This window comes from Oncorhynchus keta, chromosome 2, assembly GCF_023373465.1.
Source record: "Oncorhynchus keta strain PuntledgeMale-10-30-2019 chromosome 2, Oket_V2, whole genome shotgun sequence".
Lineage (NCBI taxonomy): Eukaryota > Metazoa > Chordata > Actinopteri > Salmoniformes > Salmonidae > Oncorhynchus > Oncorhynchus keta.
In genome coordinates, this window is record NC_068422.1 from 18,471,396 (window position 1) to 18,498,398 (window position 27,003).

Below are 27,003 nucleotides of genomic sequence, written 5' to 3' on the forward strand. Positions count from 1 at the left end.
CCGGTGTTTAAACTGTAAAGTGTGAGACACTGGCCTATGCTGTAATAAACTGCAGTACCTTGGCTTGAATCCGTAGTGCTGAAGACCCGCGCCATTGGGCGATTGATATATGCATCGTCTCGTGTCATATGGCGTCACTTCTCCGTGATGTGCTAATGTAAGACAATGGATATAACGCAGATCTTCCTCGCTATGGATTGAATCTAGCCTTTAGTGAACTTTGTTATGATAATCAGCTGGTACTTGCCATCTTTTTAGTACAAGCACTGACTTTTCAATTGTCATGTCATTAATTAAATTAGTGTTATGCTGACTTGAATAACTGTCATGAAATGGTTTAAATGAAAGAACCAAAGTAACAAAGGTAATGTTTAGAGTTCTACACGTTGTACACAGGTGAGTCATACTTTCACTATATACTTGTTTGTTTCAAATGTTCATTATGGTTGAGCTGTACATTCAATTGTAAAACTAGTGACTTGTTGGCTTGTATATTTTCATTTTGTCCAACTGTATGAAGAGGTGCCATGATATATGAAGGAAGAAAGGATTGACTTGTTTAAAGACTTTATTGTAAAGATAGACACACGAGTGGACTTGGTTTCTGATCAATGTCCCAGTCATATCATTTATACACAGCTATGGGAAGGGGAGGTGGAGGATACACTCAATGGTTTCGCTTTTCCTTTTCAAATCCCATTTGGCATTGTCGTGCAAATTTACCATGTTCAACTAGGAAGCAGGTTAGTTAATCAAGATAGTACAAGTCTGCTAATGACCGCAAAGTGGGTAAGCAATAAGCATCGTTAACAAATCCTCAAGAATATTAGCTAAATAGATCAACGTTTAAGGTCTCTGGAAATTGATGATAAGCATAGTAGGAGCCGTCCCAACAGGCAAAGCGTTGCTAACCGAATGCTACTATATGTGCAATTGAAACAGGGAAAGATGGGACATAAATAGTTGGGGGAAAAAAAGGTATTATGTAAATTTGACTGTGTGCAAAACAATTCAGGATTATAGTCATATGATATAATAACATTATTATACATATTTAAATCAAAGCATACATCTTCATACAACCCCCCTCAGACTGTACAATCCAATGAGCCAAACCAATAAAGCAAAACGCTTTAGGATGTATTTCACTAGTGGTACAGCACAGTATAGAAACAAACACATGACTTGATAAATAGCAGACCTAGTAGTACTAGCCTACAAACCATATGAAAGGAAATAAGTGGCTGATAGGGTTGGGGATCCATCTAACTGACAGTACTGAGGGCTGTTGGGCAGGGCGTGTTGTTGCTTTAGATTAGATTAATCCCTTTGAGACATCACTTAATGGTGGTTGGGCTGGAAATACATAAGGCCAAATTATTCTGCGATTCCCTAAATTAAATTAAATACAACAACTTCACTACACAGGATGGCTAGATACTTATGCTTCCAGCTCCAGTCCCAGTCCCAGTTTGTGGCCACCGGAGTTGATGCTTTTTCCATCAACCAGTGCAGACAGGACGAGTTTCATACCTGCAGAAAAATAAACAACAACTTGGCTACAACAGCCCACTTTGGAGATGGTTGGCAACGCTTTTGTAAAGTAGTGAGAGCCAGTTCTTACCTGGCCGCAGCGTCTGGGTATAGCCAACTCCCACCAAGCTGGCATTGTTAACTTTAGCCTGGAAAATATAACAACAAAATACACAATTAAAGGTATCCTCCGGAGCTTTGGCGACTACTATGTATTTTTTTTTAATCTCCCGCTTTGGGCTGGATGTGTCAATGTGTAGTTCATACATGCATCATCTATGAGCAGAATTACTGTCTTACCTCAATTAGCCATGAAATCCCTAGCTTAAAAGCAAAAGGACAATTCTGGAACCTGTGCTACGATATTTTACCAGACCTGCCAACCCTGTCCAACTTTTTAGAGTAACAGACACACGCAGCAAATAGGAGATTCAACCAAGTTTAGTCTCTATAGTAGAGGAACGCTTGTCACCTCCCAAAACAGGGCCAATCACTAGGCCAGCTCACAAGCAAAATCATTTTAAGAACATAAAAACAAAAACAAATGATCGCATCGACTGCAAATTGGTTACGTGAAGCTACCGCAAAGACAATCTGAACGCTGCTCGCTAGAAGAGTCCGCTGTTTCAGCCTATATAATTCTATTCTATTTCTTTGCGGCGCATACACCATCTCAGATTTTCGAAATGGATAAAATGTCCAATCTAGTGCAAAGGCATTTTAGAAGCATTGTCTCTATAGCTAATGCCGGACACTCATTCCTCATCCCGACTCGATTTAATGCCAAGATGTTTATATTGATTTTTTATTATACTTTTGTAATGCTTTTTTTTTTTACATGGATCATAATTTTTATTTTATTTTTTATTTTTTTATTTTTTTTTACCTTTATTTAACCAGGCAAGTCAGTTAAGAACACATTCTTATTTTCAATGACGGCCTGGGAACAGTGGGTTAACTGCCTGTTCAGGGGCAGAACGACAGATTTGTACCTTGTCAGCTCGTGGTTACTAGTCCAACGCTCTAACCACTAGGCTACGCTGCCGCCCAGTCTATCAGGTTGAGTGATCCTCGTAATGTTACATGGAAAGTACAACTAATGGGATGCAGAATTAAATGTCTATCACACTCGCACAAATTCGTATTTGCATTTAATTTCTTTCACTAGCAAATGTGAGTGAACTGCTGGCACTTTAGAGCCCACTGAATGTCCATCTTATGCTCGACAACGTTAGTTTGAAAAAATTAGTGTTTACTTTTCCACAACACAGAGTCGAAAAGTGATTTGTCCATGTGTTTACGTACAGCTGGCAGTCGGCAAACTCAGCATCACAACAAACAGGAGGGCAGACGGAGGGTAGCTACGTCGAATAATGATGTATTAAGTCTCCATGTCCATTGACACAAATGCCGTACATGTCTGTGTGCTGCAGCTCGATTTCCCCCCCTCCCCCACCAGGCCCTATTCATTTCTGCATACCTTTAACTCGGATCTCGTACATGGACAGAGAATTGCGTAGTTGGTATGCAAAATGCGTGCATGTTGGCAGGTCTGTTTTCCTTACATTTTGCCTTGTGGGCCAGCCCTCTGGCAATTCTAGTTCAACCAGTAAGCTTCAGCCCCTCGCCATATGAGTGACAGCTAGCAAGAAGCACCCACAGCAGAGAAAGAGCAATGAGGTGGTGCACATATGTGATGTAGTACACCATTTTCGGGGACCACTTTTGGCTTGTGAGCGCTACTTTCAGAACTACTGATTAAAAACTATACAAAAGTACCGGATAATTCCTTTAAATACAAAGGGTTATATTATTATTATTGTCACGGTATAATTTTTTTATATATATATTTTTTAAATGTAAACTCCAGTTACTTCCTAAAATAGCCATTTGCATTTAACAAAATACTAACTCACAGAACCAGAGTCTCTGAATATTGAACACAGCTGTAAAGTCTGGCATACAAAACGTATAAACAAGACAAGTAAAAGAGCAGCACTCACAGATATGGAGGTACTGGAGTCCAGCTGGTACTTGGCAGCGATGCCAAAGCGGGTGCTGTTGCTGCCTGCTGTCCAGGCCAGGTTCACAGCAGTCTCCAGCTGGTCATTCACCTTCTGGTAGATGGACCCTCCAAACTCTGTGCCATCATTACTGGGATATATGAAATAAGCAGACATACATTATGTTATCCTTGTCTGATAAACTGCTCTTTTTGTTTGATAACTCAATTAAAAGATTAACTGAAATGCTCAAATCCACCTACAATTTATCAAAATCAATTACTAAAACATTTCAGTTCACCTTTAAGCACAAAGGAGACTCCTCTTTCTAACCATGGTAGAAAAATTCACCCATGTCACTTTAGTGCCGAGACATACAGTAAGTACTCCAAAGTACAATCGATATGAAGCTTACACATTGGTGTGCAGCTGGAAATCTCCTGTCTTATAGCCAACAGCGAAGTTGGTCTGGGTCATTTTGGACTTGGCCGTGTCGAAGGTCATCTGATAGCCAGCCAGCCATCCCTCATATCCGGCCACCGCTGCCCCATGGATGGCCGGGCCGGCAAAGTCAAAGTCTACGTCCACACCCAGGTTGACGTATTCACGCTTATAGGCAGTCTTCACCTTCCCACTCTTCTTGCTGTTAGAATTTTTTTTAGAGAGGGGGGTAAAAAGAGGATTAATAAACATCTGATCTCGGTTGTTCTTGTTCAGTCTTCCCTGGTTATTTTCAATAAAGAAAGTCTGGTGGATTATGCAGTGCCGAACATGCACAATAAATGTTAACGATTCCAGGGTCTCAAAAGACTGGTGAGAAACATTAATTTATGCTTGAAACTAAAAAGAAAAAGGCACAAACTTTACCCAGAATTTGGTGAGAATTGGGTGTCGAATGTAAGTTTCAGTCCTTTGGTGATCTATGGAAGAAGAAAAAACTAAGCACAACCAAATAGAAAGCTCACAAATCACTTGAGTTAGACTGGTTTCTCCTCTACCTGGTCTTCAACAGTGATCTCAGTCCCCAGAGTATTGTCTGTGGTCCACTTCTCTGTAAAAGTCAGGCCGTATTCATCCCATTTGTACTTGGTCTCCAAGTTCCCGTTGACTTTGCTGGTGTCAGTGTTGGAGGAGCCGGAGGTTTTGAATTCCTAAAGGACAATTACAGAGTTAGTTAGGAGTTGTAGGCTATCCTATCCTTTGTTATACAAGAGCATAATGCACAGTAATTCCCTGGTAGGATGGAATAGCCAAACTCACCACTCCACTTGAAGACTTGGTCTTGACATCAAGTTTCACCAATCCAAAACCTTATGAAGAACAAATCATAACATTCAGACCACCACATGTTCCTTTGTATGGTAAGGTTCCTTTGCATTTCAATATTTGACATACGGACCACTACATGGAGAATACTGATCCATAGGGTTCAACTATGACATGGCTTGAACAAATTGAATGTCTGGTTGTCATCATGTTTCCTTCCTGTGAAATGCCCTGTCAGTGTGAAATATGTTCTGTGGATTGATGTAAACATTCCCTTTTGGGCTACTGGCAAGTCCTTCAAATTATTTTTTAGATATACCTTGTGTTGGGGTAACAAAACACAACCATGTTTTTCCACATCTCTAAAGGACTCCCATATATGAAATGGACAGTTGTGTAAAAATACTTTACTGCAAAAGTAGTTTAATTGATAGATATTGTGACACACCCACTTAACTCAAACAGTGCCTTGCTGGAGGGGGGCACATAAGCAGTATCATGCAACCCAGTATTGCAAGCGCTGATATTGCGAAAATGTGGAATACAAGTAGTAAAGCGTCTGCCTTTTATACAATTTGGGATATCTTAAAGCATTTTGGAAATATATACCTGTAAACACAGATATAATTGGCAGAAATATCAACTGTGAATATTTATAATGAATGTTAAGTTCACTTCTTGGTAGCTGTTCAAAATAACTTTCAAAGTCAGATTTGCTCGCATTCAGTGCTGTATGGTCCTGCCTGACCCCCCCCCCAAAAAAGACAGAAGTACTAGTTGTGTTAGAATACACATACTGTATACTACATTAAATAAAAAACATTATAAACTTTATCTAGGCAAGTGAGTTAAGAACAAATTCTTATTTACAATGACGGCCTAGGAATAGTGGGTTAACTGCCTTGTTCAAGGGCAGAACAACATATATTTACCTTGGCAGCTCGGGGACTTGATCTAGCAACCTTTCAGTTACTGCCCCCACGCTCTAACCACTAGGCTACCTGCCGCCCCATACATACTTAAAATAAGTACACACAATACTATTTGTTTATTTTAGTATACTGTAAACGACCGGTATGCTTTCAGTTGAGTGTACTAGCACTTCGCCTGTCTACTGGAAGTTGATGATGTTGCTGTGCAACCTCTTGCTAGCATAAATTACTAGCTAGACATTTTACGGCTTCGGGTGCGTTCTTAAATTCAGAACGTTGCCAAATTGTCAGTCGGAGCGCACACTGGACGCTCTGGTCGAGGAGTAGGGTTGATTCTGACCTTTCAACGGCAGTCAAGTGCCCAAGCTAACGTTGGCTAGCTACTTCCAGACAAGTGAGACAACACCTCACTGACCATTTTACTTGCCCTAGCAGAGCTGGTTAGGCTGTATTCATGTTATTTAGAGCGTTGGTAACTAACTGTGCTGCTGGCACCTCTTTAATTACATTTTTTCGCCTACGTTTACTGACACCGGCCATATTCAACAGGTGTTGCGCGTTCATAAATTAAATATGTTTTTCTGTGCTCTGAGTCTGGTACACTCAGACGAGAGTACTCTGAAATCGTAGTAGATAGCCAGAGTAAATTTCCAGAGTAAATTTCCAGAAGCACACAAATGTCCATTGAGAACTCAACTATAGCACTTTTTCCGCTCTCGTTGGACTTCGGTTGCATATTTTCCACCACTTTCTTTAAAAATGAAAACGATGTGAAGCCACGCTAATCTTCTGAAGAATTCCATTACGGGCCCCAAAAGCACTGAAATAGTGTTCACTGCTTGTATAATTCATACTTTGGCGAAAGTAGTACGACATCCGGGAAATTCTGGCATACTAACTATATCCATACTATGACCTAAATTACTATATACTAAATTAACGTCACAAATAGTACCATTAGTATGAGTATTCAAACACAGTTACAGTAACACATTTCTTTAGCTTGTGGCTATTGTAATCTGCTCAAAAGAAAACACATGCTACCCTCAGTGTTTTCCATTAGCGCCGGCTGTCGGCTAATAAAACGGTTACAGACTAGTGATGGGTCGTTCGCGAACGAGCTGGGTCTTGTAGGTGAACGTTGGGAGCCGGCTCGCATATCAAAAGAGCCAAATTGATTTATATAAAAAAAAAAATGTATATGAATAATCAGGATTTAAATTAATAGAACTAATTAAAAAAAAATAATAATAAATATAGGCCTAAATGCACAACACACACACACATTTGTTCTGACTGTCTGCTCAGACTAACAGCCTCACCTGTTGTTCCTGTCAGACAAGCAGTGTCAACCAATGAACCACAGACGCGTGAGGGAAGGCCTAGCCAACTCACTCACAGTCACACACTTAGCAACCGTGGGGAGAGGGGAAGGACAGCTGTGAAAAACAAACAGCTGGAAAATGAGTCGGAAGCACAGTAGCATTTGGATGCATTTTAATAATGCAGACAATGTTAGAGCACAGTGTAGAATTTGCCAAATCAAAAATCTCAAAGCCGGTTTAGATGCACAACCTACACGGCATATGCAAACTGTGCACCGAACTGTAAAGCTAGCTGTAGCGGAGCTTCGAGAAACTAGCGGGAATGCTAGTGAGAGTCAGCATCTCCACTGTAGCAAAACTAGGCCAAATTGATATTGCAATTTTCATTTCCATGAGTTTTCCCATTTCCATTTTTCGTGGAGGACAGAGGTTTTAGATATCATAGCAATAGTCTAAATCCAATGTAGACCATTCCAAGCAGGAAAACCCTTTCAAAAAGCACTTATTCCACAACTGTATGAGAGCACACAGGCTTCAGTGCGGGAAAGAGTCCAAAAAGCTACTGCAGTTTGCCTTACCACTGACTGCTGGACATCAAGGGTAACCACTTCTTACATGTCGGTTACATGTCACTTCATTGAAGATTTTACAATGTCTAGCGGTCTTCTGGACTGCTTCGAGTTCAGCGACAGACACACCACAAAGAACTTGGTAGAGGAACTGTTGAGTGACCAGAGAATGGCAAGTAGATGGAAAAGTGGTCTGTTGTGTTCATGATAATGCAGCTAACATAACCAAAGCCATGAAAATGTTAAAATGGAACCATCATCCATGTCTTGCCCACAATCAACCTGATTGTAAGAGATGCTCTGAAGGTGATGAAGCCCACTGAGGACAAAGTGAAAGCAGCTGTGGAATACTTTCACAGGAGCACAGTAGGTCCTGAAAAAACTGAAGTCTACACAAAGCCAGGTGGGGATGCCTGAGCTGAGGCCGAAACAAGACTGCACAACAAGGTGGAATTCAACATTTATATGTTGAAGCGGTTTCTTGAGTCAAAGGATGCCGCTCCACCCTGGCCATTGTCAATGCACCTGTTGAGGCTCTGACCCAAGAGGAATGGGAGGTAGTGTGCAGAGTCCTGGAACCCTTTGAGCAGGTCACTGTGGAGATCAGTGGAGAGGGGTACAGTAATCAGTTATTACTACATCATTATTTAATATGTATATGAGCATGTAGTATCACTAGACAAAACATGAACCTGAACTAATAAGTTAATGTTCTCTCTTTTCAGCTATGTGACAGCCTCAAAAATGATACTCCTGTGTAAAGGTCTGCAGCGAATCACAGCCAACCGCCAGAGAGAAGCAAATGTAACCACAGGACGTTACAGAGTTGATGGACACCCTATGTTCATCAATGTACAGAAAGTTCCACAGAATGGAATATAATCACGTGCTATCAGAAACCGCTGCACTTGACCCCAGGTTTAAGGAGTTATCCTTCAGTGATGCCAGAGCGATTGATGAGGCACCTCCGCAGCAGGGAGGGACAGCCCCAGCAGTCAGCTCGCTCAGGCACCAGGAAGAAGAGGGATGCGATGGGGGTAGAAGCACCAGCAGTAGTGCCACAAACATCTGCTGTTTGGATAATGTTTGACGAGAGAGCAACTGGGGATGCAGCACGAAGGAATCCCTCAGATGCCATAATGGAGGTCCGATCCTATTAGAAGGAGCCCCTCCTCCAAAGATCTGCAGATCCTCGGAGCTGGTGGAAGAACAAGGCCTCAGTCTACCCACGGCTTACTAAAGTCATGACAGGGAGACTCTGCATAGTGGCCACATTCGTTCCCTCAGCGGATCTTCTCGAAAACGGGACAAATAATTACTGAGAGAAGAAACCACATCAGCCCATTCGAAAGTGAGGCAGCTTGCATTTCTGAATGCAAATCTCACAAAGGCAAAATATGGTCAACATTGCTGTGTGCAGCTGGTTATAACATGGCAATAAAGGAGAGAAAAGAGTGACCAGTTTAATGATTTAAGTGGGATGCTGCAGATTTGCACATTGTTATACATTCTTTGATATGGTGCAATATTCTATTATGCTGTTCAGATTGTATTCGTTTTGAATGGTTAGATTTATATGCACTTTGTTAATATACATTAAAGTTTTACTTAAATGCAAATGTTTAATAGCATTATTTTTCATAATCTGGGATAATGGCTCACACCATTATCCCAGAAACCCTAAATCCACTTCAATTTGCATACCGCCCAAACATATAATGTAATCTCTATTGCACTCCACACTGCCCTTACCCACCTGGACAAAAGGAACACCTACGTGAGAAGGCTATTCATTGACTACAGCTCAGCGTTCAACACCATAGTGCCCTCAAAGCTCATCACTAAGATAAGGACCCTGGGACTAAACACCTCCCACTGCAACTGGAGCATGGACTTCCCGACGGGCCGCCCCCAGGTGGTGAGGATAGGTAGCAACACATCTGCAACGCTGAACACTGGAGCCCCTCGGGGGTGCGTGATCAGTCCCCTCATGTTCCCCCTGTTCACCCATGACTGGGTGGCCAGGTATGACTCCAACACCATCATTAAGTTTGCAGACGTCACAACAGTGGTAGGCCTGATCATAGACAATGACGAGACAGCCTATAGGGAGTAGGTTTGAGACCTGGCCGGGTGGTGCCAGAATAACAACCCATCCCTCAACGTAACCAAGGCTAACATGGAACTGAAACCAGCTGCGCGCGTGCACCATCATGCATAAATTTATTTTGTGATTACGACACACAGGTTAAAATAAAAACAAACTGAACCAATCACATGAAATTTGGTGAAAGGTCAAAAAGCATTAAACATTTATGGCAATTTAGCTAGCTTGCTGTTGCTAGCTAATTTGTCCTGGGATATAAACATTGAGTTGTTATTTTACCCGAAATGCACAAGGTCCTCTACTCCGACAATTAAGCCACACAGAAAAAAAACGGTCAACCGAACCGTTTCTAGTCATCTCTCCTCCTTCCAGGCCTTTTCTTCTCTGGACTTTAAATTGCGATTGTCAACTTTCATAAATTAGGGCCATTACCGCCACTGACCTTGTTTGTCTTTCAATCACCCACGTAGGTATAACCAATGAGGAGATGGGAGAGGCAGGACTTGCAGCACACAATCTGAGTCACAAATAACTGACTTCTATTTTAGCCCTTGGCAACGCAGACGATCATTGGCGCGTGCGAGCAGTGTGTGTGCAATAATTGAACATAGACTTTGACTTTATTTTGTGTAGTCAGCCTGTAAGGAGATGATCGTAGACTACAGGAAAAGGAGGACCAAGCACGCCCCCATTCTCATCGACAGGGCTGTAGTTGAGCAAGTTGAGAGCTTCAAGTTCCTTGGTGTCCACATCACCAACAAACTAGAATGGTCCAAACACACCAAGACAGTCATGAAGAGGGCATGACAAAGCCTATTCCCCCCCCAGGAAACTAAAAGGATTTGGCAAGGGTACTCAGATCCTCAAAATGTTCTACAGCTGCAACATCAAGTGCAAGTGGTTGCATCACTGCCTGGTATGGCAACTGCCCGGGCTCCGACCGCAAGGCACGACAGAAGGTAGTGCGTACCACCCAGTACATCACTGGGGCTAAGCTGCCTGCCATCCAGGACCTCTACACCAGGCGGTGTCAGAGGAAGGCCCTCTACTACCGCATGGCAAGCAGTACCAGAGTGCCAAGTCTAGAACCAAAAGGCTTCAACAGCTTTTACCCCCCAAGCCATAAGACTCCTGAACAGGTAATCAATTGGCTACCCGGACTATTTGCATTGTGTGTGTGTCCCCCCCCAATCCCTCTTTACACTGCTGCTACTCTCTGTTTACCAAATATGCATAGTCACTTGAACTATACCTACATGTAAACTCAGTCCTTTTTCAGGACCCTGTCTTTCAAAGATAATTTGTAAAATAATTTCACAGGTCTTCATTGTAAATGGTTTAAATATGGTTTCCCATGCTTGTTCAATGAACCATAAAATAATTAATGAACATGCACCTGTGGAACGGTCGTTAAGACACTAACAGCTTACAAACGGTAGGCAATTAAGGTTATGAAAACTTAAGACACTAGAGGCCTTTCTACTGACTCTGAAAAACACCAAAGAGAAAGATGCCCAGGGTCCTTGCTCATCTGTGTGAACGTGCCTTAGGAATGAGGACTGCAGATGTGGCCAGGATAATAAATTGCAATGTCCATACTGTGAGACACCGAAGACAGCGCTACAGGAAGACAGGATGGACAGTTGATTGTCCTCACAGTGGCAGACCACGTGTAACAACACCTGCCCTGGATCCACATCAACGGGACAGGTAGAGGATGGCAACAACAGCTGCCCGAGTCACACCAGGAACGCACAATCACTCCATCAGTGCTCAGACTATCAGCAATAGGCTGAGAGAGGCTGGTCTGAGGGCTTGTAGACCTGTGGTAAGGCAGGTCTTCACCAGATATCACCGGCAACAACGCCACCTATGGGCACAAACCCACTGTCGCTGGACAAGACAGGACTGGCAAAAAGTGCTCTTCACTGATGAGTCGTGGTTTTGTCTCACCAGGAGTGATGATAGGATTCGTGTTCATTGTCGAAGGAATGAGCATTACACCGAGGCCTGTAATCTGGAGCGGGATCAATTTGGAGGTGGGAGGGTCCGTCATGGTCTGGGGCGGTGTGTCACAGCATCGTCGGACTGAGCTTGTTGTCATTGCAGGTAATGTCAATGCTGTGCGTGCAGGGAAGACATCCACCTCCCTCATATGGTACCCTTCCTGCAGGCTCATCCTGACATGACCCTCCAGCATGACAATGACACCATCCATACTGCTCATTCTGTGTGATTTCCTGCAAGACAGGAATGTCAGTGTTCTGCCATGGCCAGCAAAGAGCCCAGATCTCAATCCCATTGAGCACATCTGGGACGTGTTGGATCGGAGGGTGAGGGCTAGGGCCATTCCCCCCAGAAATGTCCGGGAACTTGCAGGTGCCTTGGTGGAAGAGTGGGGTGACATCTCACAGCAAGAACAGGCACATATGGTGCAGTCTGAGGAGGAGATGCACTGCAGTAGTAAATGCAGCTGGTGGTCACACCAGATAATGACTGTTACTTTTGATCCCCCCCCTTTGTTCAGCGACACATTATTCCATTTCTGTTAGTCACATTTCTGTGGAACTTGTTCAGTTTGTGTCTCAGTTGTTGGATCTTATGTTCATACAACTATTTACACATGTTAAGTTTGCTGAAAATAAATGCAGTTGACAGTGAGATGTTTTTTTGCTTAGTTCACATACTACCTCAATTAGCCCGACCAACCGGTGCCTGTATATATAGCCTCGCTACTCTTTTTACTGTTGTTTTTTTATTTCCTTATTCATCCATTGTTCACCTAATACCTAATTTTTACTTAAAAATTGCACTGTTGGTTAGGGCCTGTAAGTAAGCATTTCACTGTAAGGTCTACACCAGTTGTATTTGGCACACATGACAAATAAACTTTTACTTGATATCCAACCCTTGAAGATGACCCTCAGGATAAATAAATGTATCAAATAAAATCTGATTAATTGCTAGAATAATTCATCAGTAAATGATCTAGAATATTAATTAGCCAAAAGTCACAACAGCTTGGAGGGCACTAGGCTGAGCTGTAGTCAATGAACAGCATTCTGACAGATATTCCTCTTGTCAATATGGGCTAGGACAGTGTGCAGTGCCATGTCGATTGCACAATCAATAAATCTGTTGGGGCGGTATTCAAAATGTAGCAGGACTAGGGTGTCGGCTGTTCAGATACGGTAACTTTCTTAGGTACAAGAACACTGGTAGACATCTTTTGAAGCAAGTGAGAGACTTGGATAGGGAGAGATTGAATATGTCCGTAAACACTCCAGCCAGCTGGTTTGCACATGCTCGGAGGACACTGCTTTGGATGCCATCTAGGCCGAAAGTCTTCAGGGTTAACATGCTTAAATATCTTACTCACGTCGGCCACGAACAACGAGAGCTTACAGTCCTCGTGAGCAGTGGTGTCCCTGCGTCAGTAGCTCAGTGTTTTCCTCGAAGCGGGCAAAGGTGTTTAGCTAGTCCGGGAGAAAGCTGTCGGTGTCCGCAACGTGGCTGGCTTTCCCTTTTTAATCTGTGATTGTCCCTGGCACATACTTCTTGTGTCTGGCCCATTGAATTGGTTTGGATAAATTCTAAATCGTCATAGAGGAAACAACATCCTCAATACACTTCCTGATGAACCCAGTCCGAGTGAGTGTATACTTCAATACTTGTCTAAGAGGCAACCCGGAACACCTCCCAGTCCGCATGATCAAAACAATCTTCAAGCGTAGATTCAGATTTTTTCAGACCAACGTTAAAACATTCCTTAACACAGGTACTTCCTGTTTAAGGTTTTGCATATAGGATGGGAGGACAATTTTTGGAGGTGCAATTCATATGACATGTGATGGCGTTTCGTGACAATGAGTCACAACCTGACAATGAGTGTCAGGTTGTGTTGGTTCATTGTAGTGAACACCTGCCTTAGTCACTTAGGATAGGAGAAAATTGTCTTAAGACAGTAGACACGCATTACTGCTGTATACAAAATAAACACTGTACATTACACACAATATAAATTGCACATTTCCCTTATCATACACTTCTCATATAGCCACATACATAATACTTTGCACATTCCCTTATTCTGTCAGTATTGTACTAAGCAAGCTCATAATTTTAACTATTACTGTTTAGGTATTTGATGGACATGGGAATGAGGGAGTGCTTATACCTGTTCAGCTTACATGTAGGGACCTTATTGCGTCTGCTTGATACTCAGAGTGAAGTACATGGGAGGGATCTGAAATCATTTTCTGCACTGGTCTGGTAACGGTCAGTTCAGAAATAGTCTGCAGGGAAGGATGTTGCCTCACGCCCATTACATTCATGGCAGTTTGTATCAGGTGGGATTTCAGTTGGACTGATAAATTGCCAAACCAGACGGACGCCATATATCAGGATACTCTATGACTGCATGGTAGAACAGGAGCATTCTTTTCTGGTCAACTTCAAAAACCCTGAGTCACCGTAGGAAATAGAGGCGTTGTTGTACTCTGCAGCAGACACTACTTGAACCTTCCAGCTCAGCACATTGTCCATGTGTACACTCAGGTACTTGTACGAAATAACCTGTGCTATGTTGGCTTTGTAGACAACCACAGGCACGTGGTCACAGACAAGATTTGGGGTCAAACACCAGCTCCTCTGTTTCCTTTACATTGATGATGAGGTGGTGCTCATCACACCACTTGACAAAACTTTGAAACTCAGACCTGTAAACATGGTTGTAGCTTGTCATGTCTGGTTGCATCCAGGGTGGGAAATTAACTTTGTTACGGTGGCAAGTAGATAAAATAAATCTACCAGCCACTCAGAAATGAAGACAAAATATTTCTGTCATTGTTACAGCTAAAAACACAAATAACAAATGAGCATGCTTTATTATTATTATTATTATTATTATTAAAAATGTTTCTAAAACAAGAAATGTATTACTAGTAAGATGTAATGTGGTATATTGCTCAATTCAATTTCATGTTTGTGACCAGAGTCTTTTAACTGTGCGTACAAAACATTAGGAACACCTTCCTAATATTGAGTTGCACCACTTTTCCCCTTAGAACAGTCTCAAGTCGTCGAAAGCATTCCACAGGAATGCTGGCCAACGTTCCTTCGAAAAAATTCCAGCACTGAGCAAATTTCAGGTCTGCTGATCGCAAACTTGAAAGTTGTGAAAATTCAGGGCAACTTCCAACACGACTCCGAAAAAGAGGGAAACGAGGCGGTCTTCTGCACCACTCCCTAGCATTCTTCTTGCCAATGTCCAGTCTCTTGACAACAAGGTTGATGAAATCCGAGCAAGGGTAGCATTCCAGAGGGACATCAGAGACTGTAATATTCTTTGCTTCACGGAAACATGGCTCACTGGAGAGACGCTTTCTGAGGCGGTGCAGCCAACGGGTTTCTCCACGCATCGCGCCGAGAGAAACAAACATCTTTCTGGTAAGAAGAGGGGCGGGGACGTATGCATTATGGTTAACGAGACATGGTGTGATGAAAGAAACATACAGGAACTCAAATCCTTCTGTTCACCTGATTTAGAATTCCTCACAATCAAATGTAGACCGCATTATCTACCAAGAGAATTCTCCTCGATTATAATCACAGCCGTATATATCCCCCCCCAAGCAGACACATCGATGGCTCTGAACAAACTTTATTTAACTCTTTGCAAACTGGAAACTATTTATCCGGAGGCTGCATTCATTGTAGCTGGGGATTTTAACCAGGCTAATCTGAAAACAAGACTCCCTAAATTTTATCAGCATATCGATTTGCGCAACAAGGGGTGGAAAAACCTTGGATCATTGTTACTCTAACTTCCGCGACGCATATAAGGCCCTGCCCCGCACCCCTTTCGGAAAAGCTGACCAAGACTCCATTTTGTTGATCCCTGCCTACAGACAGAAACTAAAACAAGAGGCTCCCACGCTGAGGTCTGTCCAACGCTGGTCCAGCCAAGCTGACTCCACACTCCAAGACTGCTTCCATCACGTGGACTGGGATATGTTTCGTATTGCGTCAGATAACAATATTGACGAATACGCTGATTCGGTGTGCGAGTTCATTAGAACGTGCGTTGAAGATGTCGTTCCCATAGCAACGATTAAATCATTCCCTAACCAGAAACCGTGGATTGATGGCAGCATTCGCGTGAAACTGAAAGCGCGAACCACTGCTTTTAATCAGGGCAAGGTGTCTGGTAACATGACCGAATACAAACAGTGCAGCTATTCCCTCCGCAAGGCTATCAAACAAGCTAAGCGTCAGTACAGAGACAAAGTAGAATCTCAATTCAACGGCTCAGACACGAGAGGCATGTGTCAGGGTCTACAGTCAATCACGGACTACAAGAAGAAATCCAGCCCAGTCACGGACCAGGATGTCTTGCTCCCAGGCAGAATAAATAACTTTTTTGCCCGCTTTGAGGACAATACAGTGCCACTGACACGGCCTGCAACGGAAACATGCGGTCTCTCCTTCACTGCAGCAGAGGTGAGTAAGACATTTAAACGTGTTCACCCTCGCAAGGCTGCAGGCCCAGACGGCATCCCCAGCCGCGCCCTCAGAGCATGCGCAGACCAGCTGGCCGGTGTGTTTACGGACATATTCAATCAATCCCTATACCAGTCTGCTGTCCCCACATGCTTCAAGAGGGCCACCATTTATCCTGTTCCCAAGAAAACCAAAGGTAACTTAGCTAAACGACTACCGCCCCGTAGCACTCACTTCGTCATCATGAAGTGCTTTGAGAGACTAGTCAAGGACCATATCACCTCCACCCTACCTGACACCCTAGACCCACTCCAATTTGCTTACCGCCCAAATAGGTCCACAGACGATGCAATCTCAACCACACTGCACACTGCCCTAACCCATCTGGACAAGAGGAATACCTATGTGAGAATGTCCTCTCCTGTACTCCCTGTTCACCCACGACTGCGTGGCCACGCACACCTCCAACTCAATCATCAAGTTTGCGGACGACACAACAGTGGTAGGCTTGATTACCAACAACGACGAGACGGCCTACAAGGAGGAGGTGAGGGCCCTCGGAGTGTGGTGTCAGGAAAATAACCTCACACTCAACGTCAACAAAACTAAGGAGATGATTTTGGACTTCAGGAAACAGCAGAGGGAACACCCCCCTATCCACATCAATGGAACAGTAGTGGAGAGGGTAGCAAGTTAAGTTCCTCGGCATACACATCACAGACAAACTGAATTGGTCCACTCACACAGACAGCATCGTGAAGAAGCTGTCACCAAAAGCACTCACTCACTTCTATAGATGCACAATCGAGAGCATCCTGGCGGGCTGTATCACCGCCTGGTACGGCAACTGCTCCGCCCTCAACCGTAAGGCTCTCCAGAGGGTAGTGAAGTCTGCACAACGCATCACCGGGGGAAAACTACCTGCCCTCCAGGACACCTACACCACCCGATGTTACAGGAAGGCCATAAAGATCATCAAGGACATCAACCACCCGAGCCACTGCCTGTTCACCCCGCTATCATCCAGAAGGCGAGGTCAGTACAGGTGCATCAAAGCTGGGACCGAGAGACTGAAAAACAGCTTCTATCTCAAGGCCATCAGACTGTTAAACAGCCACCACTAACATTGAGTGGCTGCTGCCAACACACTGACTCAACTCCAGCCACTTTAATAATGGGAATTGATGGGAAATTATGTAAATATATCACTAGCCACTTTAAACAATGCTACCTTATATAATGTTACTTACCCTACATTATTCATCTCATATGCATACGTATATACTGTACTCTATATCATCGACTGCATCCTTATGTAATACATGTATCACTAGCCACTTTAACTATGCCACTTTGTTTACATACTCATCTCATATGTATATACTGTACTCGATACCATCTACTGTATCTTGCCTATGCTGCTCCGTACCATCACTCATTCATATATGTACATATACACAGTGTAAGGGGATAAAGAATAATACAGTAGTTTTGGAATTGTTAGTTAGATTACTTGTTGGTTATTACTGCATTGTCGGAACTAGAGGCACAAGCATTTCGCTACACTCGCATTAACATCTGCAAACCATGTGTATGTGACAAATAAAATTTGATTTGATCACTGAGGCTGTACCCTGTTAAGATATTTTATCAAGGTTTAAAATATATTATTCAATAATTCTACCCAGAAACTTAACCTCTAATCCCGAATGGTTATGTAGCATGAACAAGGAGTAATTAAAAATAATAAAAACACAGCTCCAACTAGGTTGGAGGGGGGAAGAAAGGAATGCATGCGTGTGCCTAACGAAAACAAAGAGGATCCTTAACCTGTTTGAACCGACCCGGCTATAACTCGGTGGATATAAGACAGCGAGAGCCCCTCCAGGTAATAAACTGTGGTGAGACTTCAGGAGATAATCCAGATATAGTGTGTCATGTATGTGTGCTAGTGGGTTGGAATGGACTTAGTAGCAGCTTTGTCCCTGTCGGAGAGAAGGAGGAGCATTCAAGACGCTATGACGAAATGTGATGTATATAAACCAATGTATATGGTACGATGAGCAGCGCTCTCAAGAATAAATGCTATTGGGTAATTTTGGTAGACTGGTCTGTCTATTTTATGCAAATAAGAATCTTACAAATTCTTATAAAACAGACAGTATTTTAAATTGGTTAATGAACACATAAGAACTAAATTCATATAACATGACCACTATCTGAAACAGTAACTTAAAATGGGTAAGTAGGCTTCTGTGGCTATTTGATCATAACATAGGCCTACCAGAGTGGCAATGGAGAACGGAGAAAATGCTTCACATAAAATGTTGAACACAAACATGAAACTAGCTGTTCTATCACTCAGCCTACAATAGCAGACAATGTGTGTGTCAAAGTAGGCCTACTTTCCATGACATGCAGGGCTTGACATTAACCTGTTTATCCACTTGTCGTTCAGACAAAGATGTGACTGAAAATGTTGTGCTTGATGCAAGAAACCACTTTACAAAATAAAATGCATTATTATTCCCATACCATTATTACAGAGAATCAGAGAAATTATGCTACCCTCTGCCTATTGGCTACTAAACTTATTCAAGCAAGTCTCAAAATACAAAACTCCGCTTTAGCTTGTGGTTGCCATGCCAAGCAGTCTTCCTTTTGTTTTATATCTAGACAGTGTGAGTGTGTATTGGATACCTAACATAGTTTAAGTATACAAAAAGAGTCTTCAGTATTGGTTATAAATGTGAAAAATCTAGTAGATATGTAGATACTGTATACGGGTGATTTTTATTTTATCTTTATTGAACTAGGCATGTCAGTGAAGAACAAATTCTTATTTTCAATGACAGCCTCGGAACAGTGGGTTAACTTCCTTGTTCAGGGGCAGAATGACAGTTTACCTTATCAGCTTGGGGATTCGATCTTGCAACCTTTCGGTTACTAGTCCAATGCTACCCGCCACCCCGATTAAACCATCATTTAATGGTATTGTGGCAGTCATATTGGATTTAGAGTCAAATTTAAAGGGCCCCCTAACATAATTGCAAGAGTAAGGGCTGAACAAATGAAGAAAAAAAAATATATATATATATATACACACACACATACACAGACTGCTCTAAAAAATAAAGGGAACACTAAAATAACATCCTAGATCTGAATTAATGAAATATTCTTATTAAATACTTTTTTCTTTACATAGTTGAATGTGCTGACAACAAAATCACAAAAATGATCAATGGAAATCAAATCTATCAACCCATGGAGGTCTGGATTTGGAGTCACACTCAAAATTAAAGTGGAAAACCACACTACAGGCTGATCCAACTTTGATGTAATGTCCTTAAAACAAGTCAAAATGAGGCTCAGTAGTGTGTGGCCTCCACGTGCCTGTATGACCTCCCTACAACGCCTGGGCATGCTCCTGATGTGGTGGCAGATGGTCTCCTGAGGGATCTCCTCCCAGACCAAAGCATCCGCCAACTCCTGGACAGTCTGTGGTGCAACGTGGCGTTGATGGATGGAGCGAGACATGATGTCCCAGATGTGCTCAATTGGATTCAGGTCTGGGGAACAGGCGGGCCAGTCCATAGCATCAATGCCTTCCTCTTGCAGGAACTGCTGACACACTCCAGCCACGTGAGGTCTAGAATTGTCTAGCATTAGGAGGAACCTAGGGCCAACCGCACCAGCATATGGTCTCCCAAGGGGTCTGAGGATCTCCTCTTGGTACCTAATGGCAGTCAGGCTACCTCTGGCGAGCACATGGAGGGCTGTGCAGACCCCCAAAGATATGCCACCCCACACCATGACTGACCCACCGCTAAACCGGTCATGCTGGAGGATGTTGCAGGCAGCAGAACGTTCTCCACTGAGTCTCCAGACTGTCACGTCAGCCACATGTGCTCAGTGTGAACCTGCTTTCATCTGTGAAGAGCACAGGGCGCCAGTGGCGAATTTTCCAATCTTTGTGTTCTCTGGCAAATGCCAACTGTCCTGCACGGTGTTGGGCTGTAAGCACAACCCCCACCTGTGGACGTTGGGCCCTCATACCACCCTCATGGAGTCTGTTTCTGACCGTTTGAGCAGATACATGCACATTTGTGGCCTGTTGGAGGTCATTTTGCAGGGCTCTGGCAGTGCTCCTCCTGCTCCTCCTTGCACAAAGGCGGAGGTAGCGGTCCTGCTTCTGGGTTGTTGCCCTCCTCCACATCTCCTGATGTACTGGCCTGTCTCCTGGTAGCGCCTCAATGCTCTGGACACTATGCTGACAGACACAGCAAACCTTCTTGCCACAGCTCGCATTGATGTTCCATCCTGGATGAGCTGCACTACCTGAGCCACTTGTGTGGGTTGTAGACTCCGTCTCATGCTACCACTAGAGTGAAAGCACCGCCAGCATTCAAAAGTGACCAAAACATCAGCCAGGAAGCATAGGAACTGAGAAGTGGTCATCACCTGCAGAACCACTCCTTTATCGGGGGTGTCTTGCTAATTGCCTATAATTTCCACCTGTTGTCTATTCCATTTGCACAACAGCATGTGAAATTTATTGTCAATCAGTGTTGCTTCCTAAGTGGACAGTTTGATTCACAGAAGTGTGATTGACTTGGAGTTACATTGTGTTGTTTAAGTGTTCCCTTTATTTTTATGAGCAGTGTATATATTGTGTCTGACCCCACTTGCCTTAGAGCCGATTACAATAACTACAACATGTGTAACTGTATGCATTTTTGTCACGCAGTACCTTACAGCACTGAATGAGAACAACTTTGGAAAGTCCTCTATTGAACAGCTACCAAAAAGCAAAGTTTACATTCATCATAAATATTCATAGTTGATATTTCTGCTTATTGCATCTGTGGGTTTATATTTCCAAAATGCTTTAACATATCCTAATGCTGTTTGTAGGTGTACTGTATGAAGGGCAGATAATTTATTATTTGTATCCCCCCTGCACTGTTTGTGTTAAGGGGGTGTCACAATATCTATACATTTAACCACTTTTGCAGTAAAATATTTTTACACAACCATCCATTTCATATATGGGAGACCTTAGAGATATGCTTTGTTATACCTCGGTTAGGTATGTCAAAAACTAAAGCCCTTTTTAAGGAACGGCCACTAGCCTATTAGCGCGTAAGAGAGGCCAAAGTGATGCTTCATGTTCAAGCCGTCACAAGAGGTCCCTGTTACATATATGTTTGTCACTCTCGTCATTTCTACAGGGGTAAACCAACCAGTTAAGACATTTACCATATCCTTTGTTGAAGAGGTCCTTTGCAGATTTGCCAAGGTCACCATATGATGGAGGCACTGCCATTACACCTGTGACAAGAAAAATGGAAGATGAGAAATCTAGCTATTGTAGTACTACTGACTGAGTTCAGCATGTAGCCTAGAGTGAAATAGTAATGGCGCCTTTTTGTAGGCACCAACTCCGCCATGGTTCTTTGGACAAAGCCTATGGGGAAATAAATACCATTTTTGTGGGTTTTTTGTATAAACACTAAAAATAAGGTCTGTGGTAAACAAACTTTAGGAGATCTTATATGTTTTGTTCTATGGAGATAGCTGATGAAGATTCACGTCACTTTGTACATTTTAAAGCATTTATGTAACAAAGAAAGTACAAAGGGTTCATAATTCATAAAAGTCATGTTATCTACTAGAAAAAAAACAAAAGCTCCAGTCTGTAAAGTACAGACCTTGCTTGGAAACCTTGACGTTGAATTGCATTGAATTCTATGTCTGGCAGAAATTAGCATTTGAATGAGGAAAGTTTCCTCTCGTGACCTCTACATACTACAATGCTGAATACAATTATATTTTGAAGTACTTTACCGGTTGTCTGTGCAGTTGGTCCTTTTGGGGGTAATAATGTGGGTCGATATATCCACAGGAAAGTATAATTACATCAACTTTTCAAAGCGCTGGTAGTACTTGATAATTTGTATCACCTGAAGCATGTGCAGAACCATGTAAAACACATGCGAGAGCTTGGCAAGTATGCATGTATTTGTATGTTGTGTGCATGCTTCAGGTAATATAAATCTGAACACACTACCAGAGCTTTGAAAAGTTGATGTAATCCTACTTTCCTGTGGATATATTGGCTCACATCCCTACCACCAAAATACACAGACAACCGGTAAAGTACATTCTGGCTTGTAAAGGTAACTTCTGCCCAACATAGAATTCAATGTTGGGTTTCCAGGCAACAGGAGGCATTATTTCAGCATTTATTCCAAAACCCTATTCTTTCCCCATAGGGATTGCTGAACCAACCAGATAACTAATTTCTGGGTTTTAGGACAACAAGCTGGCGAGCTCGATTGCAACAAGTATATGACAAAGATGGTATTGCCACAACATGCATGTTGCTGTTTGCTTGTCATCACTGATTGACTAGTGGCAGTATAATCCACCACCCAGTAAATGATTAGATAGGGAATTTATGATCATCTCAGCATAGGACCTTGCAAACAATTGAAGGGATATTGCCGGGCCTACAACCACATAACCTCCAGACGAGCTTCAATGCCATACAACTCTCCTTCCGTGGCCTCCAACTGCTCTTAAATGCAAGTAAAACTAAGTGCATGCTCTTCAACTGATCACTGCCCGCACGTCCAGCATCACCACTCTGGACAGCTCTGACTTAGAATATTTTGACAACTACCTAGGTGTCTGGTTAGACTGTAAACTCTCCTTCCAGACTCACATTAAGCATCTCCAATCAAAATTAAATCTAGAGTCGGCTTCCTATTTCACAACATACCCTCGTAAAACTGCCCATCCTACCAATCCTCGACTTCGGCGATGTCATCTATAAAATAGCCTCCAACACTCTACTCAACAAATTGGAGCAGTTTTTCACAGTGCCATCCGTTTTGTCACCAAAGCCACATATTACCCACCACTGTGAGCTGTACGCTCTCGTTGGCTGGCCATCGCCTCATACTCGTCGCCAAACCCACTGGCTCCAGGTCATCTACAAGTCTCTGCTAGGTAAAACCCAGCCTTATCTCAGCTCACTGGTCACCATAGCAGCACGTGCTCCAGCAGGTATATCTCACTGGTCACCCCCAAAGCCAATTCCTCGTTTGGCCGCCTCTCCTTCCAGTTCTCTGCTGCCAATGACTGGAATGAACTGCAAAAATCTCTGAAGCTGGAGACTCTTACCTCCCCCACTAGCTTTAAGCCCAGCTGTTAGAGCAGCTCATCCAATCTACCTCATCCCCATACTGTATTTATCTTGCTCCTTCGCACCCCAGTATCTCTACTTGCACATTCATCTTCAGTACATCCTACCATTCCAGTGTTTAATTGCTATATTGTAATTACTTCGCCACTATGGCCTATTTATTGCAGTACCTCTCTTATCCTACCTCATTTGCACATGCTGTATATAGATTTATCTACTGTAATTTTGATTGTTTGTTTATTCCATGTGTAACTCTGCGTTGTTGTATGTGTCGAACTGCTTTGCTTTATCTTGGCCAGGTCGCAGTTGCAAATGAGAACTTGTTCTCAACTAGAAAAAACAAATCTACAGAGGTGAAGCTTTGAAGAACATGGTTATCCGCAAGCAACAGCCATCTTGACATCGATATTAGCACTCCTACGCCTCTGCATTGTCTTGCCTAGATCATTCCAATGACTGACAGTGGCGGCTTGTTCAATGGAAGTCAAGCTAACGTTAGCTAACTAACAAACTATCACATCACAGACAGGGATAAAATTGTTGAATACAATTTTTTAAAAGCACATTTACAATGTCGTCAACGACCATGACTTGCCTTTATCCTTGACAAGGGACCAAACTTTAGCTAGCTGGCTACACGTTTCTCTTCGCTGGATCCTGGCTGGCCATGTCCCCGTCTTGACTTTAGCTAATGGCTCTTTGGCTAGCTTGCTAACGTTAGCCCAAAAAGACACCGAACGTTAGCTACTGTAACTAGAAAAAAGGCTGACATTTAGGCCTAACGTTACTTAGCTACTGTAGCTAAATTTTGCAGGAATATTATAACTTCACCTCAGTTGCTTGGAGCTTTGCGTTGGTGCAGATAGTTGGTTTGACTTGTTTTCAAGCTGTTTCTGACAACCGCGTCGCGATACAGTCCTGTCCAGCTGGAGGGCGATGAAGGAGAAACCCATAGAGATAGATAGAGGTCTCTAGAAGAGGCAGGGAGACATCCCACTCCTTCAATTTCTGTTTCAATGGAAGTCAATGAACTAAGTAGACCAGACCCAGCAGTTATCGTATTGGTGGTGTCTTTGGGAGAGCCAACCCCTCCTTAAGTAGACAGGAACTGACCATTTTTTCCCGTGCTAAAACAGCCTGAGTGAACTGTCTTAATTCATCCACCATCTTTGACTCTAGTGCCCAAAAACCCATTTTAGCATGGGCAGCACTATTGAGGACTTTCACCATTTTGAAGTAGTCAACTTGGTGGAACGTCATATATGTTATGGAAGGTTCACATAATTACTTCCATGTCAACAGGAGGGATCAGCCAATGAATTATACTTGTGGCAGTAAATCGCCAACCTTGACTTTTATACCTGTTCAAACACACTCCAGGTGACAGTATGCATCCTTTCAGTTTGTTTGCCAACTCATAGAAGTAGTAGAAGAAAATGGGACTACTTCAAAATGGAGATGGGCTCTATGGCACTGCCAAAAACAGTACAGTATGAAGATAGGCTAAAACTGCTTCTCCAATAGAAATCCCACTCACTCTTGGCTAGCTAAACTCATACGTAGAAACACGGCATCAAGTCTAACGACGCAGAACTGTGCATAAGCAGGCCGTCAAATCAAAGGCACTCTTTTGATATAAAGTTGTCTTTGACTTAAATGAAAATGTGTTTGTCACTTTCACAAGGTTGGAGTAATAACATGTTGAACTACTTAAGAAATTGGCTCATGGTCCTTCTGTGGCTCAGTTGGTAGAGCATGGCGCTTGTAACGCCAGGGTAGTGGGTTCGATTCCCGGGACCACCCATACGTAGAATGTATGCACACATGACTGTAAGTCGCTTTGGATAAAAGCGTCAGCTAAATGGCATATATATATGACATATATATATATGGCTCAAATCTGGGTTGCCTTTAGATTTCGAGAAAATGAACAACGAAGGAAGAATTTCTCACTTCTCTCACTGACTTTTCAAACCCCAGCCTGGTCTGTTTCGCAAGTCTCACGATGTTGCGCCTCTGGATTTAGAAACTCTGTGGCACTGCTCATACTCTCACAGACGCAACAATGAGACAGATACAATGTTGCGTCCTCTAACTATCTTCATGGAGAAACCGCAACAACAAAACAACCCTCAGGTCCCTGTAAATGTAGCTGCTCGTTTCTTTGCCTGTCGAGAACAAAGTAGGATGACCTGAGTTTTGCGTTAATTTGATTATTTTTAAGTCCGTATTTGAGCATTAAGTTAATACAATACAAAAACACTTGCAAGTTAATGTATTTATTAACTTAATGCAATTGTCTTCACGAATAATTTATCTGGCAACTGGAAGCAGTCTTTATCCTCACCATAGCAACCACGGCGCTTGGCTTAATATTGTAATGACCTGACTAGATCATAAATGAACAATTGTCCAGACAGAGGCTTGAGTTTGCGAATTGACGGTTTATTAAACCAACTTTACACAGGCTACTGTTTGGGCCGTAGCACACGCCAAATAGATGACAGATAACCCACAAGCCAATCGTGACCTTCTCTTGTGAAGCCCAGACGTAAAGAGAGAGAGAACAAAAGCTGAACCTGGTCTTAACTTCCAATGCTCCACCCCCCTGCCCAACCCCCCTCCACGCCACTCCGCCAACCACCAGGATGCCCGGCATCAGAACATTCCAGGCATTCCCGTGATTGGCAGATAGCAGGTTGATTGACATGTCGGACCCCGCGAACACCGGGTACTGGTCAGTACTACACAACCACCTCCTAGCCTAACACATACCACACAGCTGTCTGTGCGGGTCGCTACAATATGTAGCCCCAGAACCGTATTGTAATGAAACAGCAGGCGCTATCGACTGTGCCGCAAAAGCATGGTCGTGCTGCAGATTCGATTTCCGCGCTTATAAACCCAGGGTCGTTACAATATATTTAAGCCATGTTTCCATTGCCAGTGTAGCGGATGTGAAATGGCTAGCTAGTTAGCGGTGGTGCCAAACATACCCTTGTAAAACGGACCATCCTACCATTCCTCGACTTCGGCGATGTCATTTACAAAATAGCCTCCAATACCCTACTCAACAAATTGGGTGCAGTCTATCACAGTGCCATCCGTTTTGTCACCAAAGCCCCATATACTACCCACCATTGCGACCTGTACGCTCTCGTCGCCAAACCCACTGGCTCCATGTAATCTACAAGACCCTGCTAGGTAAAGTCCCCCCTTATCTCAGCTCGCTGGTCACCATAGCATCACCCACCTGTAGCACGCGCTCCAGCAGGTATATCTCTAGTCACCCCCAAAACCAATTCTTTCTTTGGCCGCCTCTCCTTCCAGTTCTCTGCTGCCAATGACTGGAACGAACTACAAAAATCTCTGAAACTGGAAACACTTATCTCCTCACTAGCTTTAAGCACCAGCTGTCAAGAGCAGCTCACAGATTACTGCACCTGTACATAGCCAACCTATAATTTAGCCCAAACAACTACCTCTTTCCCTACTGTATTTATTTAATTTATTTAGCTCCTTTGCACCCCATTATTTTTATTTCTACTTTACAC

At 43.1% G+C, this 27,003-nt stretch overlaps 1 protein-coding gene across 3 annotated transcripts; it reads right to left on the reverse strand.

Moving 5' to 3' along the window:
- Positions 1-550: 550 nt before the first annotated feature.
- On the reverse strand, positions 551-26,838 carry LOC118397276 (voltage-dependent anion-selective channel protein 2-like). Of its 3 annotated transcripts, XM_035791884.2 has the most exons (10): positions 24,281-24,518; positions 24,045-24,160; positions 21,499-21,570; positions 4,797-4,846; positions 4,535-4,687; positions 4,404-4,456; positions 3,952-4,179; positions 3,537-3,687; positions 1,625-1,682; positions 551-1,533 (listed from the first exon to the last, which is right to left on the reverse strand). In XM_035791884.2, exons 1-10 carry the CDS (start codon positions 24,400-24,402, stop codon positions 1,442-1,444), a joined length of 1,095 nt encoding a protein of 364 aa, XP_035647777.1. In that variant the 5' UTR covers positions 24,403-24,518; the 3' UTR covers positions 551-1,441. The 3 variants fall into 3 exon arrangements, with proteins under 3 accessions (XP_035647777.1, XP_035647794.1, XP_035647785.1); XM_035791901.2 differs by lacking the exons at positions 24,045-24,160; positions 24,281-24,518 and adding an exon at positions 26,703-26,838; XM_035791892.2 differs by lacking the exon at positions 24,045-24,160 and having other exon boundaries at positions 24,281-24,445.
- Between the last annotated feature and the right edge of the window lie 165 nt (positions 26,839-27,003).

Bases quoted from the DNA above. Each gene is read 5' to 3' on its own strand.
- LOC118397276 (XM_035791884.2), bottom strand. From the start codon at position 24,402: ATGGGTTTCTCCTTCATCGCCCTCCAGCTGGACAGGACTGTATCGCGA. The intron at 24,161-24,280 runs GTGAAGTTATAA...GGCTAACGTTAG, and splicing joins CAAAGCTCCAAGCAACTGAG to CAAGCTAGCCAAAGAGCCAT. The intron at 4,847-21,498 runs GTAAATGTCTTA...GTTCTTCATAAG, and splicing joins CCTCTTCAACAAAGGATATG to GTTTTGGATTGGTGAAACTT.